This window comes from Rhamphochromis sp. 'chilingali' (assembly GCF_963969265.1).
Source record: "Rhamphochromis sp. 'chilingali' genome assembly, chromosome: 12".
In the NCBI taxonomy this organism is placed as follows: Eukaryota; Metazoa; Chordata; class Actinopteri; order Cichliformes; family Cichlidae; genus Rhamphochromis; species Rhamphochromis sp. 'chilingali'.
Window position 1 is genome coordinate 20,931,878 of NC_137939.1, and position 13,833 is coordinate 20,945,710.

At 39.4% G+C, this 13,833-nt stretch overlaps 2 protein-coding genes across 2 annotated transcripts in view; one reads left to right on the top strand and one right to left on the bottom strand.

Annotated features, from left to right (window-relative positions):
* The first annotated feature begins 3,486 nt into the window (after positions 1–3,486).
* Positions 3,487–5,159, top strand: LOC308407657 (urotensin-2-like). Its single transcript, XM_080899443.1, has 4 exons — positions 3,487–3,616; positions 3,973–4,083; positions 4,690–4,733; positions 4,828–5,159. The coding sequence occupies exons 1-4, from the start codon at positions 3,511–3,513 to the stop codon at positions 4,939–4,941; spliced, it is 375 nt and encodes a 124-aa protein (XP_080755569.1). The 5' UTR covers positions 3,487–3,510; the 3' UTR covers positions 4,942–5,159.
* Positions 5,160–5,495: 336 nt separating this feature from the next.
* The window catches only part of camta1a (calmodulin binding transcription activator 1a), a 282,179-nt gene continuing 273,841 nt past the window's right edge, over positions 5,496–13,833 (bottom strand). The window contains exons 20-25 of the mRNA XM_080897902.1: positions 13,569–13,640; positions 13,438–13,458; positions 13,116–13,315; positions 12,706–12,780; positions 12,314–12,344; positions 5,496–10,582 (exon numbers count right to left, since the gene is read on the bottom strand). Of these exons, the coding sequence (XP_080754028.1) occupies positions 10,550–10,582; positions 12,314–12,344; positions 12,706–12,780; positions 13,116–13,315; positions 13,438–13,458; positions 13,569–13,640 (432 nt within the window). The 3' untranslated portion in view covers positions 5,496–10,549. The remainder of the gene's footprint in view (positions 10,583–12,313; positions 12,345–12,705; positions 12,781–13,115; positions 13,316–13,437; positions 13,459–13,568; positions 13,641–13,833) is intronic.

Below are 13,833 nucleotides of genomic sequence, written 5' to 3' on the forward strand. Positions count from 1 at the left end.
CTTTCTAGACTTTGTGTGGTGCATGAAAAGTAGTCACCCGAGGCTATTCCCATACCATGAAATAAAAGGCGTCACTTGTGTCTACGAGCCTCTTTCTCTGTATGCATCGCCAAGACTATGAATGGCCTTGTTATACCACACCTAACAATGTCCAAATATGAAATTCCTTCTTTGTGTTTTCCTGCTCAGTATTTTATTATGGAGCTGAGATGGAGAGATGGAACTTTCAGTTGTGTCTGTCAGGCTGAAGGACATTACGTCTGACACTGTGGTCAGCAGCACAGGAGCACCACAGGGAACTGTGCTGTCCCCTCTTCTCTTCACCCTGTACACCTCTGACTTCTGCTACAACTCTGAATTATGCCACATTCAGAAGTTTGCAGATGACACAGCCATCATGGGGTGTATCTGGGATGATCAGGAAGAGGAGTACAGAAGTCTGGTGAGGAACTTTGTCGCATGGAGTCACACAAACCACCTGCAACTCAACACCTCAAAGACTAAGGAACTGATTGTGGACTTCGGGAGGTCCAGAGAAGGTCCACTGCCGGTTCAGATAGAGGTGGAGGAGGTGGAGGTGGTCAACAAGTACAAGTACCTCGGGCTGTGGGTGGACAATAAACTGGACTGGTCATGCAACACAGAGCACCTGTATAAAAAAGCCCAAAGCCGACTGTACTTCCTCAGGAGGCTGAGGTCTTTTAACATCTGCAGGAAGCTCCTGAGGATGTTTTACCAGTCAGTGGTTGCTGGAGTACTTTTCTATGCTGTGGTGTGCTGGGGGAGCAGCACAGCAAAGAAGGACTCATGCAGGCTGGAGAAACTGATCAGGAAGGCTGGCTCTGTGGTCGGCATGAAGCTGGACACTCTGGTGACAGTGGCAGAGAAAAGGACACTAAAAAAACTGCTGGACATTATGGACAATGCTGGGCATCCTCTGCACACGGCCATTAACAACCAGAAGAGTCTGTTCAGTGACAGGTTGCTTCTCCCCAAGACAAGAACTAACAGACTTAAAAACTCCTTTGTCCCACACGCCATCAAACTGTTTAACTCCTCTCTGGAGGGAGGGGGGAACAGGTGGACAAAGGAGGGGGGAACAACTAAGCTGTAGTGCCTCTTCACCTCACTGTGCAATAGCTTTTGTGCAATACTTTTGTTAATAGTCAATGGTGCAATAGACCTAAATACTTGAAATGTGCAATTCACTTGTATTTTTATTTTTATTCCTATTTATTCTATTTATCCCCTTCATATATTTTATTTATATATGTCTCTGTATTTATATATGTGTGTGTGTGTGTATATATATATAATATTCTGTAACTGTAACTTCTGTCGGTGCTGTGCTTTTGGAAACCGAATTTCCCAGAGGAACCCACCCGAGGGATTAATAAAGTTTTATCTTATCTTATCTCTTATCTTATCTTAAAGGTTCTCAGTCATCCAGGTCATCGTAGTCTAAGGAGCTTGGAAAGAAAAGCGTCTGGACTTCTTTAACCTCCTAGGACCTGGTGTGTAGACATCACATTTTGGGTTGTCTAGAGCACAATACAAAATTTTGCCCAATCAGCCCAAATAACAAAGAGAAATTAAAAATGCATGCCATGAAAGAGTTTGAGTCTTTTTTCCCAGATTTTAAGCCGCATGGGAGGGTTGTCGACCCCCTGTTGATCCTCTACCTAATCATGAGAGCCAAGGTGTGAAAACGGGTGTGGGTCACAATCAGCCAAGGTTTCGGGTGAACCCACAGAGAAACCAGCCCAACCCTATCATGTGATTTACTGAGAAATTTCAGTTGTCTAATTCAGCCAGATAAAATCTTATACATGCTTCAAATAAACTTTAGTACAATCTCAATTTCCAAAAGTTGTGATGCTGTGTAAAATGTGAATAAACCAAACATCACTTTTGCACATCTTATAAATTCATATTTTATTCACACCAGAACATAAAAATGTGTAAACAGACACATTTTACTGATTTATGAAAATTTTATAGCTCATTTTGCAATTGATGGCCACAACATGTCTGAAAAAAGTTGGAAGAAGGCTAAAAAAAAGGCTGAAAAGGTCAGTGGTATTAAAAAGAAGCAACTGGACAAACATTCTGAACTGGAAACAGGTCAGTAACATGAATAGACATAAAAAGAGCATCTTAAAGAGGGAGAGTATCTGGGAAGTAAAGATGGGCAGAAGTTCACCAATCTGCGAAAAACAAAAACTGCATCTAAAAATTGTGGAAAACTTTGAGAGTAATGTTCCTCAATGTAAAGTTGGAAAGATTTTGAATATCTCACCATCTACAGTACATAATATCATTCAAAGATTTCGTGAATATGGCGATCAGGCGACACTGCATTAAAAATGCTATTATAAAATGCAATTAAAAATGTTTTCCCAAAAACACCGATGCCTGGAGGAAATTCTTGATTAAATTGTCAAAAGGACTGCATAGAGTAGGAAAAACATCAAGTTTGGGGGAGCCATAGTCTATTATAGATGCTGAAATAACTTGGAATTGGCACACTGGCCTCGACTAATTCAGAATATAAATTTTAATTGCATTTCATGATATATAGCAACACCTAATGGAGTGTCTGGCATGCAAAGCATAAAATAAAATGTCACTGTTGCTTCATTGGCTCTCATTATCAGGGACTGAACGCTGATGTCATACATCTAATAAATATACAAATTACACAGAGAGGTGCAAAATATGACTTTGTAAATAACTCCCCCCTCCCATCACCCATCTCATACTCAATAGCCAAGCCTCTGAGCAGTGATGCTTGGTGTACTCATAAAGTTTCGTTTTACTGCATGACTAAGACGTGAAAGCACAGATATAAAAGCTTAAAACCGCCAGGCTTCTAAATAAAATGCATCAATCAGTCTGATTCAGTGGTCCATGGAAGCATTTTCTTGTTGTCTTAAAATGTCAGACGGCTTATAGACAACATGGCCCTCAACATTTTAACAAGTCCACTCCACCTCTCTAAATAATTACAGATTTATTAGGGGTTTGCTGGGCTTTGTTTGCAGAGATACAGCCAGAGGATTCAAATGGTCCAAGAGTTTAATGAACTAGTAGTATAAAAATATTAGTCATTTGTCTGCCCTGTTTCTCCATCTGCTCCCTCGTGGGATTACACTGACGTGACATCTTAAACACCTGCCTCGATACCTTTTACAAAGTCAGTAAAAAAACATTCAATCAACCTTAAGAGCAGGTAAAATATGACTATGCCCTTGAAGAATGGGCCAACTCACATCTTTTTTTTATTGAGACTATAAGTCACCTGTTGATTTATCACAAGAGTGCGAATCTGGATGATGTTGTCGTCCGTAGCAGCAAGAAAAGGTCTGTGTCTGCTGTGCATCATGCAGGAAGTGGGTGGGAAGGGGTTAGGCTACAGCTTCAACTATATAACACCGTTAGGATCAGCAGAGCACGTAGATTTCTCCTTTTCACCCTCTGTGCAAATCAGAGCCACTTCCATCAGCACTGATGAAGTGTAACCATCTTCTCTCCTGGGCCTTTGTGCTTGTGGCCTCAAGCCCACTGCTGGCCCACCCCATTACAGAATCTGCTGAGATGCCGTATCCAGGACCTGGTGAGTGGAAAGTAATATCTTTATTATAGCTGTTATACAAAGTAATTCCCTGTGTCAGTCCCTTGATTAGCATTTTTAGTAATAAAACATAATTTGCAACGATTAATGGCAAGCTAGTCATGTCCTGGGGCCTTGAAGTAATTACTTTAGAGCTGCAGTGTTGAACAATGATTGCTCTGCCAAAGTTCACATGCCAAAGTTCTGCCATCAGAGAGGAGATTGAGTTTTTGTTCAATTATTTCGAATGCTTTATTGTGATTACCAGTGAGAATTAGATTACAAAATGTTCACAGCACGAATCCGTACCTCTCAATGGTGTTCCTACCAACTGTGTGGGCTTGTTTGGTTCTCCTCAGTATCAGCGGAGGACCGAGGAATCAGCAGTCTGGATGACCTGCCTCTCTCTGAGCAGGACGGTACAGGCCCTAGATATTCCACTCTAATATCTGATGAGATCAACAGAGATGGTAAGAAACGTGCATTGACCAAACGTGACTTTACATGACTTAATTTTGCAGAAAAGAGTGTGCTTTAGATGTGGATTCATACACAGTTACATAGTAATATGCTTACTAGAGCACTACTTACTTTTAAAGCTCATTTGCACATTTTGAGCTTCATATACTTCATATGCTGTGTTCTGCTAGAGTAGCTTTGCATTAGTTACAGTTTAAAAATCTTACACTTGGTACAGCCCCTTCATTTATCTACTGCCTGAAAACCCCCCAACTTTAACTCCTCTTCCTCATTTAGGCCCACTTTCTTCTGAGTCGCTGCCCCTTTCAAACAGAGACGAGTGCCTGAGATAACCAAATGAACATATCTATGTACTTTTATGAGATCCCCTTTTTTCACATCATGCAGATCTAAGAGCAGAAAAAATAGTCTGACAATGAGCACACAGGGCCTAAACTTACATAGCACATACAAACCATGGCCGTGTCTAACGTTAGCAACCATCATCATAAGAGTAGAAAAAGTACAGTACATCTGTTTTAAATGAACTCTACTGACATTCCCAGAAACACAGCTAAGCTATCAGCATATGTTTACCATGTTTCCTTTTCTCTCAGGTGTCAGAACAACAGGTCTGCTTCCTAGGGGGCTCAAAAGAGAGGTAGGTTTTCAGTGAATGCTATTCCTAAAACATCAAAGTAATGTGAGCAACACCCTGTGACTAATTCACTAAATCGCTTTATCTTGTCTTTCAGGTCCTGTTGGAGAAACAAAGTCTCCTAAATCCTTTCAGCCATGCGCTGGGCATCCGGAAACAGTTCAGGAAGAGAGGAGGGAATTCAGAGTGTTTCTGGAAGTACTGTGTCTAAAACAGTGACTGAAAACAGGCACGAGGCAGGGCTTGCACTGAAAGAAAAAAAAAATCAAACATCTTACACTCACACTGGCACATGCAGCCAAAATAAATAAGAAATACCTCACATGCATAAAGCGCATGTGCAGTCGCACACCCTCACACGCGCATACAGACATACACAAAATGCCCCATCTGTGATTGAAACATATTGCTAAGAGGCTTTAAGATGATTTATTAGGGTTTAGTTAGAACTGTGAAATCCACATATAAAGTCATTGGTTGTCCAATGTATGGCTAAATTTCTTTTAGACGTGAAAGTCAAAGATTATATAGCACTGTTCGTTGAACAGAAATAAAAAAATATTGTAAATAAATCATGTATTTGTCTTTTCTTGGTAAAAGGTGAACCCACTATGCCTTCCGTAAATTAAGAAAAAGGAAACAAAAAGACTTTGCAAAGTTGGTTCTCGAGTTTTCTTCATTTTTTCCTTTTTTTATTATTTTACAGCAGAAAGAATATAAAGCATTCAGAAAACATCTTCCATATTTTAAGGGCAATTCAAAACGTTTTGCATGGCTTCAGCAGCTGAAATCTCTTTTTTTTTTTTTTTTTTTTAACATATCCATCGAGTCAGTGACGCTTGTACATGCACAATTACAAAAATAAAACTTACAAACAAGAGAAGGGGAGAAAAAGGAGGAAAGCAAAACACATTAGGAGAACCAAGAGGACATGAAACTTTTAAAGATAGGGGTTGGGAGCGGAGAAAAATTGTCACATAACAGGGAAAGACAGAGAGAAAGACAGCTATAGAGGAGAGGAAAATAGATCTAACACTAGTTCACATGCAAAGTGTCGAGGACCCATGGCTTTCTATCAAAGCAGGGCCTTTTTTTTTTCTTCTCAGTTTGGAATTGATGAAAACGTGCAGTTCGGTAAAGGGTGCCATATAATTGCTGTCCATAAACTACTGAATGCTTGTCTTGCAATACTGGCATTTGCATAAGAGTAAGTCGACTACATGTGTCCAATCATTTTAAACTTTGCTAGGTCTATAAGGTCTCCACAAAATAGTTCTTTATTGCTCTGTGTCAACAAGTGGAATATACTGTAAATCTGTTTGTGTTCTGTTGTCCTGATGTGCCTACCTTTCTCTGGTTGGGGTGCTTCGGAAAAAGAAGAGGAGGAAAGGCAGATTCTCAGGTCAATTCACAGAACATCTCGAAATTAGTAATACTGTCAGCTAACCTGCCGTCCCATTCACAAATGGCAGTAAAAACAAGATTTAAGCTTTTCATACAGCTACACTCTTAATCATAAATACCCTCTACACTGTCACCTAAATGAATTATAAAGGCCTAAAGAAGTGGCCAAAGTTACACAATAATATGACAGCTTTCTACGAAAAAGCGTCAAATCATTTATCTTAAAGACATATACATAAACAACCATCATTTCAGGGCTCTAGTACTGTGTGTACTGAGGTTATTTTGAGGAAACTGTTCATACACTACAGCAAGCCGTGTTAAAGATTTCACTCTTGCACTGTTGAACCTGTTTGTCTGCTAGAAGGGGTTTTGAATTTCAGCTTCTCTTGCTGTGAATCACATGTCCTGCTCTGTTTCCTCCTCCCCGTTTTGGCACCCTGAGTAAAATACAGAAGGGAGGTGAACCAGTCCCTCAGTCTGGGTAAAAATAAATAAATAATAACAATGCTGCCTTCACCACTCAATGTACAAGTGAAATTGACACCTGACATGTCAGCATGTGTGCTGTGCGGTGTCTTGTGCGTGTGTTTGTGTGTACCGTGTGTCACTTAGTTGCTATATATACTGTCACAATGTCTCTACCCTTGTCCTTTTGTCTTATTTGAAGTTGGGAATCTACTGATTAAAAAGGATTTTAAAAAACAAAAACAAAACAAAAAGTTAGAGCTTGTCTAAAAACAATCCCGTCCTCATGCTTTGCCATGAAATCATCAGTAGCTACTGAGTATTGATCACTGGCTCAATTAGTAGGTTTGCCCTTCAGTCACATGCCCTCTGTCTTTCTGAGTTCTGTGACACCTCAAACCAATGTTCATTGCTTTACAGAACAGTAAGTCCTTTAACAAGTCTATCTGACTACCGATTCTAGGAAAATAAGCATGCTTTAGGTGCACTTCTGTCACCCAGTTAACTATTTTACCCATGCAAGCATAATAAATCCTTCTCCTTTTTGCCGCAACATTGCATTGGCTACGCATTCTAACCACAGACTAGAGGATGAATGCAAGGCAACAAACTCCAGTAGTGGCATTTCTAAATGTGGTTTTTAACAAGCTGTTCCAACAAAAAATGGAAAAGAAGACAAAAACAAAGAAAGAAAAAAGCTAGCATGTTGACAAGCTTGAGTGCTGTATTATAAGTGTTGTGTGCAGGCATATAATTGTGGCTTTGGTGAGTGGAATGGTATAACAGTGGCGATCGTGTGTATTTATGTGGAAGATAGAACACTGTCTGTGGGTGACCGCGTTCTCTCACATCAACCTCAGATACAATGCAAGTATTCTGAAACTGGATTACTGTTTTTAGGATATGAATATAGGCACTTCCTACATAAACACTCTGGAAATTACGTTTACATATCAGGTGACTGGAAAAACAACAGCAAAAAACAAACAATTAAAAAAACAGTGACTCAAGTAAATAAATTGGAAAAATACACATTTGGCTTAATTATAATTTAACAAACATGACAACAGTTCACTAAACAAAACTCAAGTTTTCCAGTGGCACTTGGCTGAATAATCACGTATCAATACTTGGATACAGGATAGACTTTATGGTGGTAATATATAATAGGGATTAAACAGCAGCCAACAGGCACCTCTGAACCAGCAGCTTTACTGTTGTTATCTCTCAAATTGTTCCTCCATCCCAATTACATTTTCTCTGCTATACTGTCATTTTATAAATAACCCGATGCACAAAATGCATCTTATCTTTCATAATTACAAATGGCACTAGTGCACTGGTTTGCACTTTAGTTTCTGCAGTTGTTTGGACTCTGTAGTGAGGACAGTGACTACTTTCAGTGCCATCCTTCTGTTTAGAATCATTTTAGCACCTTTGACTGCTGGCACAGTTCATTTTGCAAACTTGTTTTCAGCTGCTTGGCAAAGAAATGTGGTCATGGACATAATGCTACATGTGGTTTTTAACTAAACGCGTTTTTCTGACATGGAATACAACATATACATTTAGACTCTGGCAGCCTTGATCCAGTGCTTTTAACCGAAACACCGTACAGAGAAACACCCGTCACTACTCGACTACGAGGAACAACTCTGAATTCTCCAAGTGTCGGTCGATGCAGCAAATTGTAAATTAAAGTTTGCATGTTTACTCCCATCTTTTTCAGGGACAGAGTAACAATGTGAATTGTTTTATATGTCCACCACGGGCAAGGCTGCCATTTACAATCTTAAAGATCAGATAATACCTCAGCAATGAGAAATCAGCACATTCCATTTGCAATGACAACAAAAAAAGTAACTCAACTTTGTTACGGTGTGTTCGGTGATTGATAAATGCTCTATTTATCTGTAGAAATGGTGCACGCGTGACAGACTTAAATGCTTTCAGCACGAATATGACTTTCTTTGCAAACTGTGTACCTTAACGTTTTTGCGATCCTCTGCCAGTTTTGATGTGATGATCTTCAGTGCTAGTGTGTATTTCACTGGATGATTATCTGTTCTGCAAAAATTAACTTAATTTTCTTCTTAAGCTATATAGCATTCACATACCTTGGCACCATTGGCAAAAGGTTCTTGGTAGCCCAAAAGAAAGAAATGAAAATAAAATAAAATAAACACAACCATACTTGTTTTAAGATAATTTTGAAGACTTCTCCTAACACTAAATACAGTATTTTTTATTTTTTCATATTGCAATAATATCATGCTTTAGCAAAATGTTCTTCTCAAGAACAATCAAAATAAAATAAAATACTCTAATAGTGAAATAGTTTTAATTTTACAGAGCATAGCCACTACTGCTTTTGTTGTTTTTTTCCCTTTTGACTCTGTTCATACTTTTCATGCACATAGCTCATTTTTATCCCAGGTATTTACACTATATACAAACAATACAACCATACTTCTTAGGCATTCAAACGAAACTATACAAATATTCTGTTTTTGTCTCTTACCTGTTTTTGACCCATTTTAATGAATAAAATAATATATTTCTAAAATACAATCCCCCTTGGGTACATGTTTTTTTTTTTAAATCCCTACGTACTTTCAGCCTTCTTTATATACAGAAATCGCTCAATTGTCAAAAATATGGATTTGTCAAACCCCTATTTTGGGACAAGCTTAGGGACCCCTCAAAGAATCTCTAAGACGTCAAGGCAATGTATGTGATCTTCCCCTCAAAAACCTTCACAGGCTCTGAAGTTCACTTCAAAAAAACAGTAATAACCTGCATGACCATAACCATTACAACACAAAATAAGCCAGGTTTTTTTCCACTTTGTAGGTTTCGAAGAAGCAATCAAACCAACAAGGCAAACCAAAATGAAATACAAAGAAATCAGACAATACAGGGATAGCTTCATCAATGAAATGTTGGAATTCATAGAGAAGAGTACAGATATGTGGACCAATAGAGTGGAAACAAAACCAAAACCAGAGGATAGGCTGAAAGACTAGACCAAAGCACACAAGCAAAGACTTTTCTTGCCAAGAAGTCATGCATTTTTTTCTTGGTAGGATTTAACAACATATAGCCTGAAGATACAGATCACCAATACATTGGACATGATGGAAGAAATACATTGGACAGTGTGGAACAATTCAAGTAATAAAGTGACAATATATATATGATAAAGCATAGTTGTTTTTTTTTAAAGAAATCTTAAAACAAATATTTGATCCCCCATCTGCTTCAGTATGGTAAGCCCCCAACTACATTCATTTGTAGCTCCACCTGTGTGGGTAGACTGGTGGGGTAGAGCACAGTGGGACAGGAGGAATTGTTGGGCTAAGCTGAATATTAATCTACAGCAGTGGATAGAAGTGGGCGTGTGGGTTATTAATATATTTGGTAAAAAAAATCCCTTCTTCAAATGAATTGTTTGGTCACTTAAAAAATTATGAAATACAATTAGAGCTCAGAGTATTTCGGCATGGTCTCTCTGTCCTCTGAGATCTTCTGCAGCAGCCACAGTTTACACCTCTTGTCCCGCGTTTGCTTCCTTCACTGTCCAAATCCTCTTCATATTCAAAAAAAGACAAAGCAATCCATGAAAAAGTGCAAAAAATGCCAAGAAGCTAATGTTCTGCACCCCCACCCCTACCCTTTTAGTTTATAATCCTGTAGAAGTTGCCACTCTCCAACCAAAATCAAGTCAGTGGAAAGAATAGATATGTGAAAAAAATGCTGTTGTATATGTAATCGCAGTTGAACCAGTAACACTGCAGTAGTAGTAATAATTGCAGTGCTTGCATTGGTGGTGTTTCTTTTTTTTCTCTCTCTCAGTTTCTCTTGTAAAATGTCTCGGGTACAAACAAAAAAGAAAAGAGGAGTCAGGAGAGTGATGTCACATCGCAAGGGAGCTCTTCTGAGGGGTCTCATGTTCCCTGGCCCTTTTCAATTCTTTCACCCTGGAACACAGAAAAAAACAAAGTGTCCATGAATGCAACAGCCATGATTTGAGTTTACTAAGTCACATACACATAAAAATATCAAACCAGCCCAGTAGTAGGAAGTACAGCCCATCTGTGAAAGGAAATGCTGGTCAGAATGCTTTCACTTTGTAATGAACAAAAGGAACTGTTATAGCATAATTACAGAGTCATTACTAGTAAAAACAAAATATTTAGAAGTGGGATTAAATGTGACAAAATAAATACAGATACATAAACAGTATTATCACAATATTGTTAATAATAATTACAGTTTTTCTCAGCTAATCTACCAGTATGTGGTATTCTGACAGATAGAATTATTGCTCAGTATCATTATGCCTAAAATCCATGCATTATTACACTAGATTTTATGAACAATAGCAGATTAAACAAAGTTAAACTTTCCACAAAGGACTGATTCATTATCAGTCAAGTAGTGCCTGTTACAACAATTAGCTTTACCGTAAAGGCTAACTTTATGGTAAACAACCACCACTTTGTAATGGATTTAGACTAGCTCTGAGAAGACCAATACTACAACATGTATGTATTGAAGAGAAGCAGACTGTGATGCTGCATGATTAGATGCAGTGGTGGATCTTGTCATGCTGAGCTGGTATACTGCCTGGAGGTATGGATCCATTAAAGCTTTGTGTTGTTGTCCTGGTGTTAGAAATAAACTATTTTATATTATATGTGTGGGGGTTTTTTGTTTTCTGTAACGGCTTCAAACCTATATCACAGTACAGAGGACACACTTGCAATAACAGGTGGTAACATTAACAATCTAATCTGCTCTAAAAGCATGGTAACCTAGTTTTGAACAACATACAACTAATCCAAAAAAGAGTAAACACATGTAATCTTAATGTCTCAGAATCAGAGGTTAAGTTATGCATACAATATTTGCACCATTTCCCCATTTAGGTGAATCTTTTAGTACACTATTGGCTTATTTATTGGTTTGTCTTGATGATTCAGTGGGCATAACACAGCTTCACACAGTTTTAGTGAACAGAAGTTAGAGAGGGGTTAAATCCCCTCGCGGTCTGTCGAGTGGCTAGAAACATTGCACACAGTCAGCCAGCCAGACAGACAGCTACTTGAGAAACACCAGGCCCATAGCATGCCTAAAGGTATAAAAGCAAGGCCCATAGTTGTCACCACTTGTCATGCAGCAGAATAAAAGATGGTTGAGAAAAAGCCTCCTGTTCTCTCAAACTGCATAACCACAAAAAGCTGAAAAGAAAAAAAACATAAACAAAAAGTAATTTCCAAGGAGAGAAAGACAGAGATAAAGAGAGTCAAAGTAGTATCTGTTAAGTGTTTCTGTGATTTTGTCATTCATAAGCAAGTTGTTAGTTTGATATGTTCTGCTCTAAATCTGAGCTTCTCAGTCCACCTGTGGCTCCAGTCGGCAGCCTTCATGCAAGCAGGCATCAAGCAATAGTGATGGATAATGAGGAAGGGTGGGTAAGGTGGTGGGAGAGAAAGAGCAAAAGAGAAAATGGGCGAGGAAAGGAGGGAGAGAATGCGAATGCTGAGACCTCAGGAGGAGATAATTGTATTATTAAAGAGTGAGACATAACAGGAAGTAAGAGAGAAAGAGGCATACGGAATAAACAGCGAGAAGGAGAGAAAGCGAGAGAGAGAGAGAGAGAGAGAGAGAAAGAGAGGCACGAACTGAGTTGCTGAGGCTGCACTCACCCGCTTGAACAGTCTATGGTCCATCAAGGGGCTTGGCATAAACAGCAAAACAATACCAGACAGCTATTAGCACACAGTAGGTACTGTGAAGGAGGGGGCGAGAACGGGTGGGGGCCAGGTATAGTGAGGGGAAGGGAGGTGGAGCTTAGGTGTTGGGGACATTTCTAACTACCCATTTATTTTCCACAAAAATAAAATCATTACACAGAGTTAAAAAAATAATCTAGAGATGGATGAAAACATGGCAGCAATTTCTACAATGACTAACTGATCATCTCAATGAGATATTAATCTTTTAGGCCAACCGCTGCAGTAAATCTGACAGTGAACTCTATCTAGCCTATGTATAAATGAGTATGTTATCGTGTGTTTGAGACAGTGACAGAGCCTACCTGTGGCGACAACGTCGTAGGAACCTCATAATCTTCCTGGCAGCCTGATCCTGCCTCTTTGTGAGCAGACTACTTCTATGAAACACCAGACAGACAACAGCGTCTCACTGTCCGGAAAAGCATCTTTTGCAGAGCCATAGTTTAACTTTTATCTTTCACTGAAACTCTAAAAGGTGCCCATTTAAAACACACTACAATTAATAAACTGAAAATGACTATGAGTCATCTCCAAAGTGCTTAGACTTCTCTCATTAAAAGGGTATTTTCACAAAGTCAAGTCCAATAAATCAAGAACATCATTTTGTATAATGTAGTTTAACAAAGCGGTCGCTTCATTAATATAATGTCTCAGCTTCAGAATGAATAGATTCGAGTGATTCAGTTAATTCAGTACGTGGATGAACGTCTACCTTAGTTTGTGCTGCACCAGAGCAGCAGCAGCCCCGCGGTGGTGTGGCTTCAGCCTGCCAAACTCCTTGTAGCTGCGGTAGTATTGCTGAATGAGCACGGCAGCCCTCTTGCTCTGCTGGAACTTCTTCTGTTCGTGGTAGCTGCGGAATTTACTCTGGATAAGGATGGCGGCCTGCGTCATCTTCTTATAAAGTGCATACTGCCGACATGAACAAAGCAATACGTTACTGCTGACGAACAGTGCTATGGCTTCACACTGTGGAAGAACACAACCAACAAGTGTGGCGATTACATCAGCTGATGGCAATGAGAACATTTTACCTTCAAGGCTATCCATGTTAGCTTGTAGATGGGAAAAGGGAAAGATAATGAATGAAGTACTGAGACGTAAACGCTGATGTAGATTTGGCTATGTTTTGAAAACTTCAGACATTACGCACTATGGTGCCTACCTGTTTGTACTTCTTGTAACAACGTTGTATAACAGCAGCAGCTACCTCTTGTTGCTCTCTGAGCGGCCGCCCCTGTTGGAGAGTAAAGTGGTATAGGTCAGAAGTTTAAACAGAGCCCATTTTTGCCACAGAGGATATTAGTGGCTCTGTGTCCCTGAGGTCTCCTGGTGACATGGTTCACTAGCATGTGAATGCCACCCTGGAATAAATCCACGCCTGGTGGACCAGACCCACGTGAAAATTGGGGAGGTTTTCGAGAAAGAGA

Coding starts and splice junctions, on each gene's coding strand:
- LOC308407657 (XM_080899443.1), top strand. CDS start 3,511: ATGAAGTGTAACCATCTTCTCTCCTGGGCCTTTGTGCTTGTGGCCTCA. Junction 3,617..3,972: donor GATGCCGTATCCAGGACCTG/GTGAGTGGAAAG, acceptor GGTTCTCCTCAG/TATCAGCGGAGGACCGAGGA. Junction 4,084..4,689: donor TGATGAGATCAACAGAGATG/GTAAGAAACGTG, acceptor CTTTTCTCTCAG/GTGTCAGAACAACAGGTCTG.